This window comes from Pipistrellus kuhlii, unplaced genomic scaffold, assembly GCF_014108245.1.
Source record: "Pipistrellus kuhlii isolate mPipKuh1 unplaced genomic scaffold, mPipKuh1.p scaffold_m20_p_1, whole genome shotgun sequence".
Taxonomy (NCBI): domain Eukaryota; kingdom Metazoa; phylum Chordata; class Mammalia; order Chiroptera; family Vespertilionidae; genus Pipistrellus; species Pipistrellus kuhlii.
In genome coordinates, this window is record NW_023425404.1 from 172,212,030 (window position 1) to 172,231,839 (window position 19,810).

General features: G+C 40.3%; 1 protein-coding gene across 9 annotated transcripts in view; it reads right to left on the minus strand.

Annotated features, from left to right (window-relative positions):
* Nucleotides 1–19,810, minus strand: part of ATP10D (ATPase phospholipid transporting 10D (putative)) — a 78,892-nt gene that overhangs the window by 51,743 nt on the left and 7,339 nt on the right. For 5 of the 9 annotated variants that reach the window (XM_036417122.2, XM_045572883.1, XM_045572880.1 and 2 more), the window contains exons 2-5: nt 19,401–19,537; nt 6,971–7,297; nt 3,979–4,173; nt 1,759–1,963 (exon numbers count right to left, since the gene is read on the minus strand). In XM_036417122.2, the coding sequence (XP_036273015.1) occupies nt 1,759–1,963; nt 3,979–4,173; nt 6,971–7,297; nt 19,401–19,537 (864 nt within the window). Of the gene's footprint in view, nt 1–1,758; nt 1,964–3,978; nt 4,174–6,970; nt 7,298–17,710; nt 17,855–18,423; nt 18,518–19,400; nt 19,538–19,810 lie in introns of those variants that run through there. The other 4 variants (XM_045572877.1, XM_045572879.1, XM_036417132.2 and 1 more) reach the window with 4 other exon arrangements.

Consider the following 19,810-nt stretch of genomic DNA (forward strand, 5'->3'; position numbering starts at 1 on the left):
CTTACAAAATACTCTAATGGAGAAAACAATAATTTTAGAACGCTTTATAAAACCAATGGGCAAATAAGCAAAGTGTCTTTAAAGACATAGGTATGGATTCACTATGAACAATCCAAGCCCACCCTATCTCATTTTCATTTTATTTTTATGAGGTTTTATGGCTAACAAAAAAATGCTATTGATACAGCTTGTGAAATATTAATATATATGGAAAATGTGAGTTATGATCATGTAGTTTGATTTACTAATAATACTGTTCAGTTCTTTTGATGCACTGAATCTATATTATGCACTGTAAATATATTAATTAACCATTTGTATGCCAGAAGCGTCTATAGACACAAGCAGTGAACCTTTTTAAATTAGATTCAAAACATCATAGCAGTTAACTGGTTAATTTCTTCTTCCTAGCCCCAAGTAGTACTATAATTAGGTCTAATTAATAGATGAAGAGAGCAAGACCCAAAGAGGATCAGTAATTGGCTAAAGGTCTCAAAACAAGAAAAAAAAATTTAGAACCAGGATTAGAATCGAGGTCATGGAATGTCAGAGTGCTCAACCTTAATTCACCTTTAATTGAATCCAAAGTGGGCTGATTAATTAACCAGCGTCACCCTCAACGTAGATATTTAGTGGTATGTAATAAAATTCCAAGACTTTTACCAATGTCTCAGGTAGAAGAATGCTTACCAAGGTGACAATGACAGTAAGCTCAGCAGCCTATCGATCAGAGGTCTAAATACATAGGCTGAAAGTAGGGCTGTTCTGACATCAGGTGTTGAAATTTACTAAAGATAAAGGTATTTATTTCTCTGGTTAACATATTTTCTGGCTTCCAAGTATAAGATGAAGAAAATCTGACCCAACAGTGGTTCATGGAGAAGAAGACCATTACATTTTAAAATACTTCATCTCAAGTGCTTCTAGAGAAAGGGAAGGAAAACTGCTATTTAGGCACTTTGTACAATGCTTTTATGTGTATTACTTCACTTGAGTTTCTCAGCAATGCTCTGAAGGAGACATCATTTCCGTCTTAAGATAAAGAAACTGATGCATCAAGTATGCTCGTGAGTTGCTTAAAATCCCGCAGTAATTAAATAGCTGAGTTGGGACTCATTATATTCATGCTAATGAATATAACTTCAATGTTCTTGATTCTCTTACCATAGCCCATGAAAGGTCTAGGAGCTCTGTGGTATGAGAAGCTACAAAAGTCTTAAAAGGCCTTGGTAAATAAGTAACTATAGGTTTTTAGGAACAATGATCTATTTATGTCTCCAGCTTCAATATCATAAGGTCTAAGCTTAAGAAATATAAATGAGAAGATGATTATTTCTGTTACAAAGTAATTTCCCAAATTGCAAAATAATTCTTTTAAAATTAAATTTATTGGGGTGACACTGGTCAATAAAATTATATGGATTTCAAGTATACAAGTCGATGATACATGATCTGCATATTGCATCGTCTCCTCCCACCCAACGTCAAAATAATTCTGCTAGGTGCCTGTAACTCAGTTCCAAATAATATATGATTGTCCAACTGAAATGCTTCAACTCCGAAGTCATTATATCCTATTATCTACAAAGTATAGCGCACGTCCACTGATACCAGAGCTGTAGTAAGCCTTCTGGGATTGCATTTTTTAATGGTAAAAATAAAATTTAAAATCTCTTTATCTATACATGTGAAAGTAAGCTTAGTCATTTTCTAAAAAGAAAATTAGTTAATGCCACCAACTGCCGACAAGTTATTTACCTGCTCTGCGTATCCCCGAACCACCTGCCTCTGTTTTAAATTGCTCTCTCCGTCAAGCCCAGAAGTCTCAATATGACAGATCCCATCTGGATCGGTGGAAAAGAGTAAGACCATATCTGCAGGAATGACCTCGTTACAGGAAAGGCGAATAAAGTCCCCAACAGTAACATCTTTCCAGCAGCAATCAAGGTATTTTTTCTCTTTCCTAAAATTAAAAAAAAAAAAAGTTTAAATAGAATATCTAGCTAAAAACATATACAATAGTTTTTTAAGCTTCACTGTACAATTTAAAGCACGTTTAAAGTATTAGAGTGAATTTTAACCTATTCAATGCTAAAAGGGAAGCCACATAATTATAAAATCCAAATTGCACAACTTACTTTTCCTGAAAATTTAGTTATTAGCTCCTAAAACACATTTTCATCTCTTTTTTTTTTTTTCCTGTGAGATTTTGAACCACTAATTATTTGAGTATAAACCTGGAATAAAGTTAAAATTACTGTTTGATGGGTTTTTTGTACATGAAGTGTTTTCTGCATCTACCCTGTGGTCAAAGTGTCAAGGATCCAGAAATACACAAGACACAACATCTGCTCTCAGAGAGCTTCCATGTGGCAGGAAGGAAGGGTAATTAAATATAAAAGAAATGAAATAAATACCTAGATACAACATTAAAAAAATCATTATACCACCATTTAAACAGGTCTATTTATAGATATATATTTACACCAAATGTCCTTCCCACGGTCCAACCTGTTGCTATGATGCGCACTGACCACCAGGGGGCAGATGCTTAACACAGGAGCTGCCATGACGGTTACTGGCCATTTACAAAGAAATGGCACTGCAGACCTAGTGCCCACAAAGCAACTCTTGGCTTCTCCCAAGTGGGACACAGGTCCCGCCACCACCCCAGAGTGAAAGCCCACCAAATCACAGCCATTGCTGCCGAGACCCCATGGCCAGCCCAGAAAAAATCAATGTGGGTGCTGGGTAATGACATCACGTAGCAATGCCTGGTTTCCTCTCCCTAGCAACTAGCCTCCATGCAGGTTCTTCAGCCCAGGAACACCCAGGTAGAAACATTTTACACTTCAACCAAATGTCTGTGAAGTATTTCCCCTTGCTTCATCTCATTTGATCCTCACAGAAGTCCTAGAGGAGGTAGATAGGAGACTCGGTGGAATCCTATTGTCTTTTCATGAGCTGGAAAATGGGAGATTTAGAAAGCTTAGAAACTTGACTCGACTGAAAAGAAGAAATGGTGGACCTTGAAAATGACTTCAGGTTTTCTCTTTGTGCAGACTTTAGTTAAACACTGCTGCAGTTAAATAGTTTACCCTTTGTTCTTCCTGCGTGATCTACAATAATAATCTGCTTCATGTTGATATTTACTGCTGTGTTGCTTTCAATTACCTGAGAAAAGTTGGCATGCTTCACTGGGCTAGAAAAGGTTTAGCTAATTCAGGAAGCAGGTCTGATTAAGCAGGTATATTCTATATCTATAAAAGGCTAAGTTGACTCGTGTAAGCATGATACATATAAAGCTCTTGCTGGTGCTAATCAAACGCATGTGTTTCCATCTGACACTGTCAATCGTGAATTTGATTGACACTTTTATTATAGAGAAAGGATGAATAGCGATATTAAAATATTTCTTCTAATTAATTTCCTTTCAATGTGCACAAATTCGTGCACTGGACCACTAGCCATTTAATAAAAATACTGGTTAACACAGTCCTAAACTATGGCTGCAGTGGGAAGGTTTTATTAGCCTCTTTTGTGCCCCCAAAGAACATTTTTCTTCATTTTATAGAATCCCTTTTCTCCAGACAGCTCTTGTCTTCTTCTTTTCATATTCCATCTTGTTCTCCATATTCATTCATATTTTTCATACCCCACCCTCTTCTAATTCCAAACTGTATCATCAAAGATGAAAACCTATCTGCTTACTTTCCTTCTGATGGCTTTAAGTTTTATTCTTTCTGTTTCACTTATAAGTTATAGAGGCTTTTGTCCTGGATTGACAACATCTCATACACTTTTGTTTTCCTATGACACACGAATTAAAGTCACTAATACATATTATTGTAGTTGAAAATATCATCACCACCACCACCACCACCAGGGTCTTGGTCACACCTAAGGGGGAAAAAGTAACAATCTGAAAGCTTCTAAATAATGCATGTGTATTCCCAGGACAGGTCCTGTTACGCTTACCTACTGTAAACTTTGGTTAATAAGTTGTTGATCTGCTTGTCAATTTTGTATTTTCGGTAATCTTCCAAGCCATCTTTAATTGCGATGATGGTAAGGACCACCACCAGAGGCAGCATCGTAATTTCCTTTTGGAAGGCCTCTACCAAAGGCACCCAGTTCAGGACGACTAGAAACAGGAAATATAAATTGGCGGCTCTGCAAAGAAACACACACAAGGAGTTTGTAAACAAATCACATAAACACCTAAAGCAAAAGAGGAGAAAAAAACCTCAGGGTGTTTTCTTACAGGTGTTTATTAGCTGACTTTAGATGATACAGAATAAAGAACTAGCAAAATATAAAAAACCTGAACCAACAATTTATTACTCCTGTAAACATCTAGCACAAGGGATACTTTAATAAATGAGAGGTAGTATTTATTAAATATGTAACAGTAAATACTGGAGTTTGACAGTCTTGAGTGTGTGACACATGATCCTATCTAATAAAGAGGGAATATGCAAATTGACTGTCATACTATCACAAAGATGGCAGCTCCCATAGCCACAAGATGGCAGCACCCATAGCCACAAGATGGCGGTGCCCAGTCCCTTCAGCCCCACCAAAGTCCTCCAGTCCTTTCAGTTCCACTGGGGATGTTGCAGGTGCATGGTGCGGCTGGACCCACCTTCAGCTTCCCAGCCGCCCAGGGCCGCCCAAGGCTCAGGTAACCGGGCTGGCCTAGGTTTGTGCTGCCAGCAGTGGCAGCAGCAGAGATGTGATGGGGGTGTTGTCTTCTCCTGACCACTGGGTCACCTCCCACCCCTGAGAGCTCCCAAACTGTGAGAGGGGGAAGGCCAGACTGAGGAACAACCCCCTCCAGTGCATGAATTTTCATGCAGCAGGCTTCTAGAATAAAGCATAATAGGAAATACTACTTTATCTTCAAAAGTTCAAAAGCTGACAGGAAATTCAGTGTTATGGGTTATAAAAATAACTTTTTTAAATGATACAACCATCCACCCTTCAGAAGTCAATTTGTATGGCCAAACATTACAATCAAACAAGGCTCAAAATTGGTAGAAAAGCCTGAGAGGTTTTTCCCCCTTGAGACCAACTTCTTATTTCTGCTTTGATGCTATTCAGAACCACTTTTTCAGGAACTTCCTCCATTCCTCTATGTTATATATTTAAAAACTCCTCCACTGGCCTGCAAGGTAAATTCAAGTGGCTCTTTATCTTAAAAGAAACAAACAAAATCTCAATGCCGCATAGCCCCTTGAATTTTCATCACATATTTTTCCTGTTAAACTTTTCAAAATAATCTACTCACATTTCTCCTTCCTAACCTCCAACTCCTTTTACTCTGAAAAATTTTTGTCCTTAAATCCTTTGGCTACTTATGTGGACTACACCCAAATCTCAGCACTGGCCCTGAACTATTCAAAGTGCAGTAGAGTGCAAACCCCATAAAATGCAGAAACACCCATAGCATTTAAAGGGATTAATTTAACCAATTCACATGAGTACTTTATTTTATTATTTGTTAAAATATACTTTTATTGATTTTAGAGAGGAAAGGAGAAGGAGAGAGACAGGGAAACATCAATGAAAGAAAAAATATAAATCGGCATGTAATAGACTGGGGATCAAGCTTGCAACCTAGGCATGTGCCCCAACCGAAACTGAACTGGTGACCTCTTGGTGTATGGGAAGATACACACCAACTGAGCCAGACCAGCCAGGCCACATGTATACATTAAACCCATCACTATTCAATGAATGCATGTGGAACACATATAGAGAGAATGATGAGAATGAATATCGATTGTTGAGAATCGCTGTACTCCCATTAACATCTCAAACTCAACATTTATAAAAACAAAATAATCTTCCAGCCAAGCTTCTTTTTTTTATTTCTGCCTTTAATTTTTCTGTTAATCCTTTTGGTCATCTCAGCTCAACATGGTCACACCATCTTTTTCCTTAATTCCCCATATCTAGTCCATAGTATCTGCAACAGATTATCTTTCTTTTCATTGATCTAAGTTCAGGTCTCTCTTACAACTCACCAGGACATACACGGTATCTTCCTGAATGATCTCTCTGCCTTTAGTTTGCCTCTCATTGTGTTAGTCTGAACGTATAACTTCCCAGGCCTCAAGAAAATCTTCTGTGCGACTGTTGGGCACACCCCTTCCTCCAGCAGACATGTGCTGTGCCGACACCTCTGCTTATATCTCTCCATCCTCTATAATCCAGTTCAAATGCCACTTCCCCTTCTGCTGCCATGGCGATCAGCATCCTTTCTCTTTCTGAGGCTTCCATCCTACTAGGCAGCCCTTTTTAACTCTCTTCACATCCACTCTCTCTTTCCGCTGTTTGTATACACATCTTGCTTCACTTGCCAAATGACCAAATCCACAGGAAAGGGGCCCCATGTAAACTTGCATTTCCTTCAGTGCCTAAATTCATATGGGAGAGCCAATAGATATTAAACCAGATTTTATTGTTTCACCTAAGAACTGGCTAACCACAATGCCAAACCTAGTTTCCTGATCCATACGAAGAGGATAACAATGTCTTCCCTGGTCAAGAAAAAGCATGTTGTCAACTATATAAGGTGCTATGTGAATGTAAGTGGACATCATTCCATGACAGACCCTACCAGAATCGCCAAAGACCATGTCAAAAGTCTCAGCCTAAGTAACATACAATGTTATGAACATGAAAAATCTTTCATATCCTCTAGAACACTCGTGTCAAACACAAGGCCTGCGGGCCAAATCCTTGATAGCATGTGAGTTGGTTAACAGCACTGTTAAGGAAAAGATTGTTCCACTCATTTTAAATTCACATTTCTGGTTAACATTGTCAGTTTATGACTGTTCAGTAAACCATTCAGCCCGCGATTTAGGCTGGATTTTAGATTTTGGCCCCTTCTCTGATTGAGTTCGACACCCCTACTCTAGAATGATAAGAACAAAGTTATTTTCCCCAAAACTAAAAGTACCTGTGAAATTGTTCAAATAAATTTCTTGGCACAAAATTCAGAAGCGTGTACTTTGTCGTTCGTATTCGGTTATTCACATAGGTCCCAGAGAACTTTTCATACTCCTCCTTGAAGGGCTGGAGGTGGGGAACAACCACCCGGTGCCTTCCCGCCAGTCTCGGGGTCTGAGAGGACTTGCTCCCGCAGGCAAGCAGCGAGGAATAGCTGTATGGCCTCTCATCCTCCTCCCTGTTGGGACCGCCCATCAGCCGCTGCCAGTGGTATCTGGCCCATTGAACCGGCTCAGTCATGTCCAAAATGCGGTGAGATCCAGGTTGGGTAGGTGATCTGGCAAAACAAAACAAAACAAAAAACACTAAAACACTCCTCATAAGCCTCTGGAAAGTCTTAAAGAATAATAAGGATAGTAAAGCTAAAAAATTTTTTCTATACCAAATAAATATATGACCCAATGGTTCAAGGTATAAATGGGAAAGTAAAACCAATATTGGCAACTCCATTTTAACCAAAAGTCTTTAGTAAATAAAGGATACTCCTTCTCATGGGGTGATCTTCTGATCACCTACGTAACAGGAGGCAAAAGTAGGTTTGCCCCGCACTATATATAGCCTCCATTATTTGTGAGAGAAAATATTCTTAAAGTCAGTCTTACCAGTTTTATACTCATATCAAAAATAAGAGAGAAAAAAAGAGTTCTATCCTTATCAAATTCTGTTCTTTGCAGTTGCTCTTTAAAATATTTGTTCAGAGAGAGCTAAAACAATAAACACTGACTGGCCAAAACAATTCGCAGTATGTTTTCGAATAATGTTTTTAAAGTGTTCCTCTGAAGTGATCTGAAAAGCCTGCTTTTTTCACTTCAGTTAAAAAAAAAAAAAATAGCTTCCTCACCTAGATTAGTAGATATTTGGTTCTGCACAAAACATCCATGGAGACATTTGCTCCAGGCCAAAGGTCCTTGAAATTTGGTCTCATCAGAAATATCTAGAAGCATATCTGGTCCAGGCCATATGGTCCTTGATATTTGATCCTGTCCAAAATGTCCACACTTAGAAGACATCCCCAGGTTCAAATTGATCATAACATTTATTTCTACTTTTGGTTTACAGAATTAAGGACTTTTTGACATGGACCCAATTACTCAGTGTGTGTTTAGGACAAGACCAAATGTCCTATAAGGCTTAACCTCCAACGCAGCTTGAGTTGTTAAGGTAGTTCATTAGCACATTCATAAATCTCCCCCAGAAGTACCTTGGGCTTTATCAATAAACCAGTAAGAATGTAAAATACTTAATATAAGCACTCAGTGCTTTTTATGCATTTCACCTCATGCACAGTAGGGGACCATTATGACAAAGCTCAAATTTTTTAGAAGGGTGAAATCAGTACCATTTATATAATTTCTGGAAACTTTGAAAGAGAAGTTTTCACTTGTAATTACAGCAGGTCCTCCAATAACATTCAGTTCAATTGTTATAATGATGAGATGCCAGAGGAACTTAACTCTTGTTTATACCAATTAGCCTGTGGTAAAAGTGGTTTTGTTATGCATCTTTTTGCTTCAAGTCACACAACTACTGTATCTTCAGCTATTAAGCGAGCACTTAACTGTAAATTCTTACTAAGACAGAGGAGTATGTATTCCTCTATTGTCCACAATCTCATGCAACAATCTAGATTCTACCTAGATTTTTAAATTTCACAATACAATTTCTTGAGAATGCAAATTTAGAAATATTTTTAAAAATATGAGACATAGGCGAGGTTAACTTGTGGTAATTTGTGGTGTATTTAACTAACAACCTCACACTAGAAAAAAATACTCACTGGTTTATAAAAAATAATCAGCTTTTCACTCCACATACATACTCAAGAACCTTATTTTTTCCCATTCACTCAGTTCCAAAGAAACAAATCTATGACTGAAAGACATTTTGTTGCCCAAGTTTCCCTCGGTCTGCTTTCCTGTGTACCTTCTCAATGTCCTTAAACTTATACTAGGTGATCTATCTAGCATAAGATTGCCTCTCCTTCCCCCTGGCTCAGCGCCCTCCTCAGCATCCGCCCTCAGCCACTGAGTCTCTGTCCTACTCTCCCAGGCTGGAGGCTTGTCATCCTGTAATGACTCTCCCTCCCTTCACCACTGCTACTCTGTTCCTAATAAGTGACGATCGGATCAAGGAACTGATCTACACAAGAGAGAAAGTTGCTAGTTCTTGCAAGGAATAGAAGAAAAAAGACCAGGAATGCAGGTAACTAGCATGTGGGGGAAAAATCCTTTCAGGTTTCCAGCTTAGAATTTAAACCATCTTATATTAAGCAGGAATGACCAACGATCTACTTAGTCACTCCAGCTCAGTGGTTTTAAAATTTGGTAATTGCCAGCCAGTGGGAAATACATTCTATGATATTCTATGGTGGACCTGCAACATAGACATAAACATACATACACACTGAGTGGCTACATTATTACGGTCTCTGAATGCATAATAATCTGGCCACTCAGTGTGTGTGTGTGTGTGTGTGTGTGTGTGTGTGTGTGTATATTAGAGGCCCGGTGCATGAATTCGTACATGGGTGGAGTCCGGTCAGCCTGTCCAGAGGGAGGGGACATGGGCAGTTGGCCAGCCTGCCTGCTGGTCGAACTCCTGGTCAAGGGGACAATTTACATATTAGCCTTTTATCATATAGGATATACACTGAGTGGCCAGATTATTATGCATTCAGAGATCATAATAATCTGGCCACTCAGTGTATAGCTGAAAGAAAGTCTACAAAACAATTTTTTATTCTTATTACTTGTAACACATGCATTTTCTATTCTACAGTAACTCTTTCAGTCTCTCTCTCTGTCTCTCATTTTAATATTGGTCAAGATGCACTGAACTGGTTTTAAGATTCACTAATATGTTGCTATTCACACTCTTGAAAGACTCTTATACATGTGGCTCTGTGATGGAGAAAAGACACTAAAAGACAGCATTTGAACTAGAAGGCTCAGGGGAAGACAACACTTTACTTACCATATCGCCTGGAATAGGAGCCTGTAGCCTTTTAATCTTTCTCCACATGCCCCAGCAAAGTTAAAAGTATATCAGTACTTAGAGAAGGTTCTATGATTAATAACATGTCATGTTATGGTAGTCAGGAAATTTTTTTTCATGATATGAAAGGAAAGCAAATCAGAATAAATCATACCACATCAAGAATCATGATATTTAAAAGCTTAAACTTTAGAGATTATTTAACCTGAAGCTACAAACTTGTAGCCCTTAAGCAAAACTCTATCTAATGATGTATTTTGCACCACAATGTTGGCAAACACGTGGTTTTTAATACAGGACATTTAAAAATGGAGATAAATTCGCATAAAATATTGATAATTAGATTTTCTTAAAAAGAAAATAACAACAGGATGTTGGACACAAATTTTCATATAGTGACAGATGTCAGAAGCTTCTTCACTGTAGCCCCTACCCCTAATCCTGTATTTCCTATTTCACCTATTTTAATTGAGTGAATGAGCACTCTGCTCGCCATTCTGAAGAATCGAATCCCCTTGCTCTATAGACCAAGGCTCACATCGCAGGTGCATCACACATTAGATCTCTGACCTATGTCATTAACCTCTGGGCCTCAGCTTGCTAATGAATAAAATAAAAGAGCATTAAGAGTCATGGGCACACTATAGAGGAACAATGCTCTCGTTCCTATTCTCCTCTTTGGCTATTCCTCAGACCATAAATAAGTCAAGGTCTGAAACCCAGTAAATTGGTCTGAGGTCCAAACGTTTAACAGATTGATTTCAAGTTAAATAAAGTAGCCCAAGTCTAAGTAAATGCTCAGCTCAGTGTCATTGTTGATACCTCAGAGGCAACCAGTTTTAAGTAGGATACAGATAGAAAACCAATCATAAAAGACAGGCATGACTAATCCTATATAATATAAAGCTACTATGCAAATTGTCCCCTCGGGAGTTCGACTGACCAGGAATTCACCTGCTCGTGTGCTGACCGCCAGCAGGCAGCGTGGAATGAAAGGAAGGCCCTAGCTGGCAGCCGGCAGCAGGGGAAGGAAGACCCCGGCCAGCAGCCAGAAGGCCCTGATCGGCCCTGATCGGCAGCCAGGCCTAAGAACCCTACCCATGCACGAATTTCATGCACTGGGCTTCTAGTCCTATATAATAAAAGGCCAACTGGACTGCTCGACCAGTTGCCATGGAGGGGGGAGGGGCGCCAGTGAGGGGAACCAGGTGGCTGGCAGTGGCAGTGGGGTGGGATGAGAGCTGGCGAGGGGAACCGGGTGGCTGGCAGAGGTGGTGGGGCAGGACCAGGGACTGGCGAGCGGGCAGTAGATGGGCCTGATCGCAGGCTAGGCCTACGGACCCCCCCACGTATGATTTCATGCACCGGGCCTCTAGTAAATATAATAAAGCTAGAGGCCTGGTGCATGGCTTTGGGCACCGGTGGATCCCTCAGCCTGGCCTGTGAGGATCAGGCCGAAACCAGCTGACATCCCCCAACAGGTCCCAGATTACAAGAGAGTGGCTCTCAGGTGACACACCCTGGAAATGGGTTCCCTTCTCTCTGGTTCTGGGTGCATCACCCGGGAACTGCAACTGCCAAGTCATGGCAGCTCAGCAGCTCCTGTTTTGAGCATCTGCCCCCTGGTGATCAGTACGTGTCATGGCTACTGGTCAGAGTCCCCTGGTGGTCATTGCATGTCATAGCTACCAGTCGGATGGTTGCACGGTCACTTAGGCCAGTGGTCGGCAAACTGTGGCTCTTTGGCCCCTTGAGTGTGTGGCTCTTCCACAAAATACTACGTGCGGGTGCGCACGTACAGTGCAATTAAAACTTTGTGGTCCCTGCGCAGAAGTTGGTTTTCAGCCTGGGCAAAGTCTATTCTGAAGAAATGGGGTTAGAACACTTATGGGGCCAAAGAGCCGCATGTGGCTCACGAGCCGTGGTTTACCGACCACTGACTAAGGCTTTTATATACTATATAATAAAAGTCCAAAAAAAATAAGTAAATAAAAATCCAGCACCAAATGGCAGAACCAGAATGACCAGTTGATCAGTTGCTATGATGTGCACTGGCCACCTGGGGGCAGACACTCAACGCAGAAGCTGCCCCCTGGTGGTCAGTGCGCTACCACAGTGTGAGTGGCTGACCGGGATGACCAGCTGCTCCTGCTGCGAACCCTGGGCCAACGGGCAGGAACCCAGGCTGCGATCATCACTTCCTCGCCCCAGGATCCTCTTCCTTGCTCCCTGCCACCTCCTCGGGACACCTGCAGGCCACATAGTGCCACTGCCGCTGGGCTCATGGAGCTGACTCCCGAGGCTGGGAGGTGGGTGCATGGCCGTGACGGGACTGAGGCCTCCTCTGCTGCCTCTCAGTGTTATTGTCCCTGGTTGGCCTGACTGGGTCCCCTGGAGCGGCAAGGGCTCCAGCTCCACAGAAGATGTGGGACCAGGGAGCAGCCACTCAGAGGGCGGGCCCACAGCCGCCTCAGCTGACCGGGATGAGTGGAGCCCCCACAGCGGGCCAATTCCCACAGGCCACCCCCCCCTCCCCCCCAGTGCATGAATCCCGTGCACCAGGCCTCTAGTATATGGATAACCTTCATACCGTCTGATCTCATCCTTCACCATCCTCTTCAAATTTCATTCCAATTGTGTTCTTGGACAAACTATATTCCACTTGTCCTGGGGCCCCTTGCTAATTACAGTCTCCCAGGCCCCTCCCCTGGAGATTCTGATTCAGGAGCATGAATGCAGGGTTTAATTAGTACCCAGATGACATGTCTGGGAGGTTGCAAAGCACAGCCTATAATCCACCCCTTTGGAAATGCTGCCCTCTCTTTCCAGAGGGCTGGTCCATCGTATCACCCACTCACCACAACAGCCCCTGCTCCTCTTGTTTTAGCTTGCCCTTGGAGTGGGAGAGATGGAGAAGGATCCACACAGGAGCTGCAGGAAGATACTCCCGGCTCTGCTCCCTTTATAACCCGGGCATGGCTCAATCACTGGCCCCTGCTACAGTGTGCTTCAGGTAGCTTCATTCTTCAAGGTCAGGGACCTAATTTCTTCCCAGACTCCAGAGAGTCTCATGCTTGGCCAAAGTTAGATGATCAATGACACGTGTATTTAGGATTCAGTACTATCTTTGGCTTCTGGAATCTTCTGGGGGTCTTGGAACCTATCGCCAGCAGATAAGGGGGGACGACTGTACTTGTGTTTTCTCAGACTTACTCCTGCTTCTAAGGGAAGGAAAGCCACGCTGAGACAGGGAAGAGGAAACGAGGTGTTTTTGCTTCCTTTTCCCGTACTGCCTCTTTAACTGAAGAGTCTGCCAGGCAACCAGTTAGCTAAGGAGAGTAAAACCCTCTATCAACCGTTCTCATGGGAAAGTAGAGCCACCCAGTAGACAAAAGCTCTGAGGAACATTTTTAAGTTTTTTTTTTTCAAGAATATCATTCATAATTCTAGGATTTAGCCCACTCCACAAGGAGCAGATTTGTCATGGTTTCTGATAATAAACAAAATGGTCCCATGCTTTATTTGACCTAATATTATGCCACTGATTGGAACCCTACCTTGAGAATTACCGTATTTTTCGGACTATAAGACGCACTTTTTCCCCCCCAGAAGTTAGGGGAAAAAGTCCCTGCGTCTTATGGTCCAAATATAGCCTACACATATACTTAAAAAAAAAGTTTTTTTACTTGCCCGGCTCTGTATGGTCTCTGTGTGCTTGCCGGCTCTAAAATGGTTCTAAATGCTGCTGTTTACTTTACAGGGTTGATTACATGTGTTTATGACTGTGATGTTGGGTTTTAATGCACATAAAATATTTTAGGACACTATTTGTTTCAGAATCTTTTTTTCTTCATTTCCCTTCTCTAAAAACTGGTGCGTCTTATGGTCCGGAGCGTCTTATGGTCCGAAAAATACGGTAACAACAAATTTAAAAAACATACATACACACAAAGAAACAAGTTCAATTACCACTACTTAGAACCAGAAAGAATGCTTAGGTCTTGATACTCTATTCCCCCAGTGAGCTGCAGTCCTTACAGGCAGGGAGATTTAGCATTTCATTAAAAAATAAAATTTAGTTTACCTCGGTTTTTATTAAAATCCCCATTCTTAACTTCATTTTAGTTTAAGAGCAACTACTACTATGTGGAAATTTGAATTACAGCAAACTTCCTGCTGGTTAGTGATGGAAAATACCATTAACAATTAACTCTATGAAAAGGCTGCATGCTCCTGAGTTGAGCATGACAACCTGATGTTCAACATTTCCCAGAAATGCAGTGACAAAGGACACCTGTCTCTGGACACCTTGCTTTAATTAACTGACATTAGCATTTTATCTAGAATGTACATGTTCATTCATATGACCAAGATCAAGATTCTTAACATAGCCCAGCTGGCATGGCTCAGTGGTTGAGGTTCGACCTATTGACCAGGTCACTGCTCAGTTCCCGGTCAGGGAACATACCCAGGTTGTGGGCTCCCTCCCCAGTGTGGAGGGAGCAGCCGATCAATGATTCTCTCTCATCATTGATGTTTCTGTCTCTCTCTCTCTCTCTCTCTCTCTCCCTTTCCCTTCCTCTCTGAAATAAATTATATATATATATATATATATATATATATATATATATATATATATATATTTTTTTTTTTTTTTTTTTTTTTTTTTTAAGAAAAGAACAACCACCAAGTACAAACAGCCAACTAGGTTTAAAAAAAAATTCTTAACATACAGGTTTAACACTGGTAGAGAGGAACTGAATATGAGATTAATACAAACCAAATGCTATGTATACCCAACTTGCAATACTATTTCACAGTAAGGCAATTATATAGTAGGGGGGAAAAAATTCATTGCAAGTAATCATTAATCACCATCAGAGAAATATCAACTATGTTCTAAAAATATGCATGTGTAAATGTCTTTATAATTGGCACAAGAAAATTATAAATCACTTTCACTTATGAATATTGATGAAAAACCTCAATAAAACTTAGCACATTAAATATACTTCTGGCAATGGGAGTGTGAATTGCTACAATCTATTGGGTTCCTCCCCAACTCCTCCCTGCCCCCCCCCCCAAAAAAAAAGGAATAGTAGGAGCTTGTTAACTTTTCTTTCTTTGTTACAATGAAATGTACTGAATTATAATTTTTAAAATTTAATTTTTAAGTTTTTAAAGGAAGTGTTGTTGATTTTTTAATAAATTCAGGTTCACAGTTTTTATTTTTATTTTTCATTTTTTACAGAGAGGAAGGGAGAGAGATAGAGAGTTAGAAACATCGATGAGAGAGAATCATCGATCAGCTGCCTCTTGCACACCCCCTACCGGGAATGTGCCCGCAACCAAGGTACATGCCCTTGACCGGAATCGAACCTGGGACCTTTCAGTCCGCAGGCCAACGATCTATCCACTGAGCCAAACCAGTTTTGGCAAAAGGAAGAAGTTTTAATTAACAGCTATGAAACAGTCTAATGCTGCCCTATGCATTATGTGTGCATGATGCTACATGATCCAATATCCCACTGACACACAGAAGCTGAACAAAACCTGTGATTAAAGTTCTAAAATCTATAACCTATCAATTTTAGGCATAAGATCAATTAAGATTAGAAATAAAGAAATATAAACCAAACATTGCTAGAAAATAAGTACATATAACACTTTCATAATAATTAATGCTTACAAAATACTTTTCGCATGCCATTTAATTTAATCTTCACAACATGGTATATGAAGTTTTACTTCCTAGTTTCAGAAGAAGAAATAAAAGGTCAATGAATATAACTCAAGGCATGCAATGTTTGACTCCAAAGTCATGCCTTTCCAACTATACAATTCCATTTATAGATAAAATATCAAATAATCAAATATGATCATTTAAATTAGATTATCTCTAATAATCTATATTTTTATTATAGTTATTTAAATAACTATATTTTTCTAGAAGATATTAAAAGCTACAATCTATAACAGAGTGTGCCTAAAATAATAGATACTATGTTCCTTCTTGTATACAAATGTACTTGAAAGCAGACAGAGCTCAAAACCTGTTTCCCTCAATGAATGCTTTATGGAAATTTTGTAGCAGAGCAGGTCATCACAGACAAATACGGGATAATGAATTCCCTTAAGCCCAGTTAGTATTTAAAAACTTATGAGGTCACATCAACCAACACACAACTTGAAATGTACCTACATGAGCTCACTTGTCTAAAAGAGAAAAACATTCTTGTGTGTAGTCACTTCAAGATGCTCTGTTTGTGGCTGTCAAATTCCAGTATGCAACTGAATGTACTGAAGCACTCCCCCGTGTTGCTGATCCAGCAGATCTGGGGTGGGGCCCAAGAATGTGGATGTCTTTCCTTCCTGGTGTGGCTCAGTTGGTTGGGTGTCAGCCTGTGCACCTGGGATTGCCAGGTTCATTTCCCTGTCATGGCACATGCTCAGGTTGCAGGCTCAATCCCCCGTTGAGGGCATGTAAGAGGCAGCCAGATTGATGTTTTTCTCTCAGATTGATGTTTCTCCCTCTGTTTCCCTCTCCCTCTCTATCTAAAAATCAATTTTTAAAAATCTTAAAAAAAAAAAAAGAGTCTGCATTTCTAACAAGTTTCTAGGTAGTACTCAAGTTGGCCCTTGGAACATACTTGGAGAACTCTGCTATGTAAATTTATTTCCATATGTAAAGTTGAAATTAAGAATGAAGATTTAATTAGATGTCACTCCTATTATTGGGCAGTCTTTCGTCTTTGAGTGTATAGACCAAGGCTATGTACCGATGGCTTGACAGCTGATACAAGCAGACCCTCTCATTTAAGGCTAGAATTAACTAATATAGCCAAAGTCTATCAGGCGTCTTCAAACTACGGCCCGCAGAGGAGTCTGATCCGGCCCGCCAGGTTTTTTGGGCAGTGAGCGCAGCCGAGGTGTTACAGTAGGAATTAGTAGTTCATATAGTCCGGCCCTCCAGCTCTCTGAGGGACCGTGATCTGGCCCCCACTTTAAAAAGTTTGAGGACCCCTGTGACTAGTTACATAAAAAAAAACAATAAAAAAAAAAACAGCAGTAGCCCTAACTGACTTGGCTCAATGGATAGAGCATCGGCCTGCGGACAGAAAGGTTCCAGGTTCAATTCTGGTTAAGGGCATGTCAATAGTAGGGGGTGTGCAAGAGGCAGCTGATCAATGTTTCTCTCTCATCAATATTTCTAACTCTCTATCCTCCCTTCCTCTCTGTAAAAAAATCAATAAAATATATTTTAAAAAATACCCAGCGGAAGCTGATAAGGCGTTCAGGATTGATTCTGCAGATTTAATACAACTACATATCAGTTTCAACCGACATTTCCAAAAGTTTGGCAAGAGAGAACAATGGATCCTGGCCTCCAAGGGAGAACAATGGATCCTGGCCTTGACAGACCTTTAACCTTTTTCTCAACCAAGATGAGAAAACACTAACAAAAATATCAAAGTTCCTATATACCCCAAACCTGGAAAGAGAATTTACCTGTCAGGGTCAATAAAAAGAGAGAGAGAGATGTTATAGCTATAAGATAAGAAATTTTTCACAGTAGACTCAGGATGTGAAAGTTTTCTTGACCTGTACCTCTCTGAAACGCAGATAAAACTAATGCTTATTCCAATCCGGGCCTCATCTGACCTACTTCTCCAGCTCACTATCAGAAGCTTATTACCTCAAGGAGAACGATTCCTCGTCTGACAGGTAATAAGCAGTAAGGTGGCAGCAAGATCATCTGAAATCTTTGCTGGTTTCTTATTGCATCAGGTGCCAAGGTGACATGTTGGCACGGCTCCCTTGGTGATTATTTCTGTGCTACCTATAAAAGGAGAGAAAAAAAGTTTTTTTCTTCACCCACATAATCTTTGGAAAAGAAGATAAACAGTTATAGAACGCTAATGGGAAAAGGCCAACTCTAAGCAGGCACATAGCGCTCATGCGTCTTTAGAAAAGGGTGCATAAGCCAAGCTCACTCCAAGACCTGAACACCACACGCTATGACTCATGCTGTGCTGGGGAAACAGAACCTAAAGACACAGTTCTACGTCACAGAAGCAGCCTCTCGCTCAGACAGGGGGAGGCACCCTCCGCAGCCATGTGTTTTATTTCACTGCTGGAGAAGAACTTTCAAATAGAGCATGTTTATTTTTAAAGAAGACAGAGGTATAAAATATGACTGTGGTGTCTGGATACATTGCTTTCTACTGGGAAAAGTTTCTCTCTTCTTAATGTTTCCAAACTACATTAAATAGAAAGTGATTTTTCAATTTTCATGTGTGAGAATTAAGTATTTATGTGTCCATTCAGACACTAAAAGCCTTATTACCTCTTTTTTTCCCCAATATATTTCAGCTTTTTCTTAGAGGGATCAACCTCCAATTGAGTCACCTTTTGCTAATGCTGAGGCTCAAAATTGGTTTAAGCTAGCAAAAAGGCAGGGCAAATGTTGCAGTGGTATGTTGTCTCTCCCTGTTACTGGAAACTAAAAAAAAAAAATCTCACCCATACCCATGGGAAGTTGCCATTATGTCATAGTCTATTCTTAAAGCTGAAAATTATAAACATATATTAAAATTTGAATGATAGCAATATTTAATACTATGTTCTAACATTGGCAATCCTGAATACTCCTAAAATCTATGTTATTGAAATGATAGAATAGTGTGTTTTTGAGATTCAGTTATTCAACTGTAATATAATATTATTAATTCAATAAACCTGAGATCGTAACAATATCTACCATTTAAAAAGACATGCAAGCAGAAACCAGTTTGGCTCAGAGGTAGAGCGTCGGTCTGCGGACTGAAAGATCCCAGGTTCGATTCCAGTCAAGGGCATGTACCTTGGTTGCCGGCACATCCCCGGTGGGGGATGTGCAGGAGGCAGCTTGTCGATGTTTCTCTGTCATTGACGTTTCTAGCTTTCTATCTCTCTCCCTTCCTCTCTGCAAAAAATCAATAAAATATATTTAAAATAATAATAATAAAAAATAAATAAAAAGACATGCAAAGTCCTGTGCTGGGGATAAATATACAAAACTTTAATCTGACAACAGTGTATGTGTTTTTTTTTGTGTTTTTTTTGAAATTATATTTTATTGATTTTGTACAGAGAGGAAGGGAGAGAGATAGAGAGTTAGAAACAGATGAGAGAGTGTCATTGATCAGCTGCCTCTTGCACACCCCCTACTGGGGATATGCCCGCAACCAAGGTACATGCCCTTGACCGGAATCGAACCCGGGACCCTTCAGTCCCCAAGCCAACGCTCTATCCATTGAGCCAAACCGGTCCTGGCAACAGTGTATGTGTTTTTATCCCTGTTTAAGGTTGAAAACATTGAGACTCAGAGTGATTGGGAAACTCACCCAAGTGACACAGCTTGGTAAATGGTTACCCAAGCCTGAACCAAATACCTCCGCTGGAGTGAGAGCCAGTAGAAGGCTCTGATATGGGGCAGAAGCTTGAGCAATAAGTTGGTAGAAGGCACACAGCTTCTAGCAGCCTACCAAGGAATGCTGAGGGTTCGGAGAAAGAATGGGACTAGGATAAAATATTTGAGCTTAAGTCATTCAGGGGGGACAATACTAAAAGCATACTTCCTTTGAAAAAATAAATTAACAAATTCAAATAATTCATTTTCAAACACTCATTAGATGCATGTGCTAGAAAGCTCTTTACATGTATTTGCAATATGATCCAATATATAAAAACATAGTTTACTTGTAAATAAATGATCCATTTCAATATCATCTGGTCCCACAGGGACCTGCAAGCA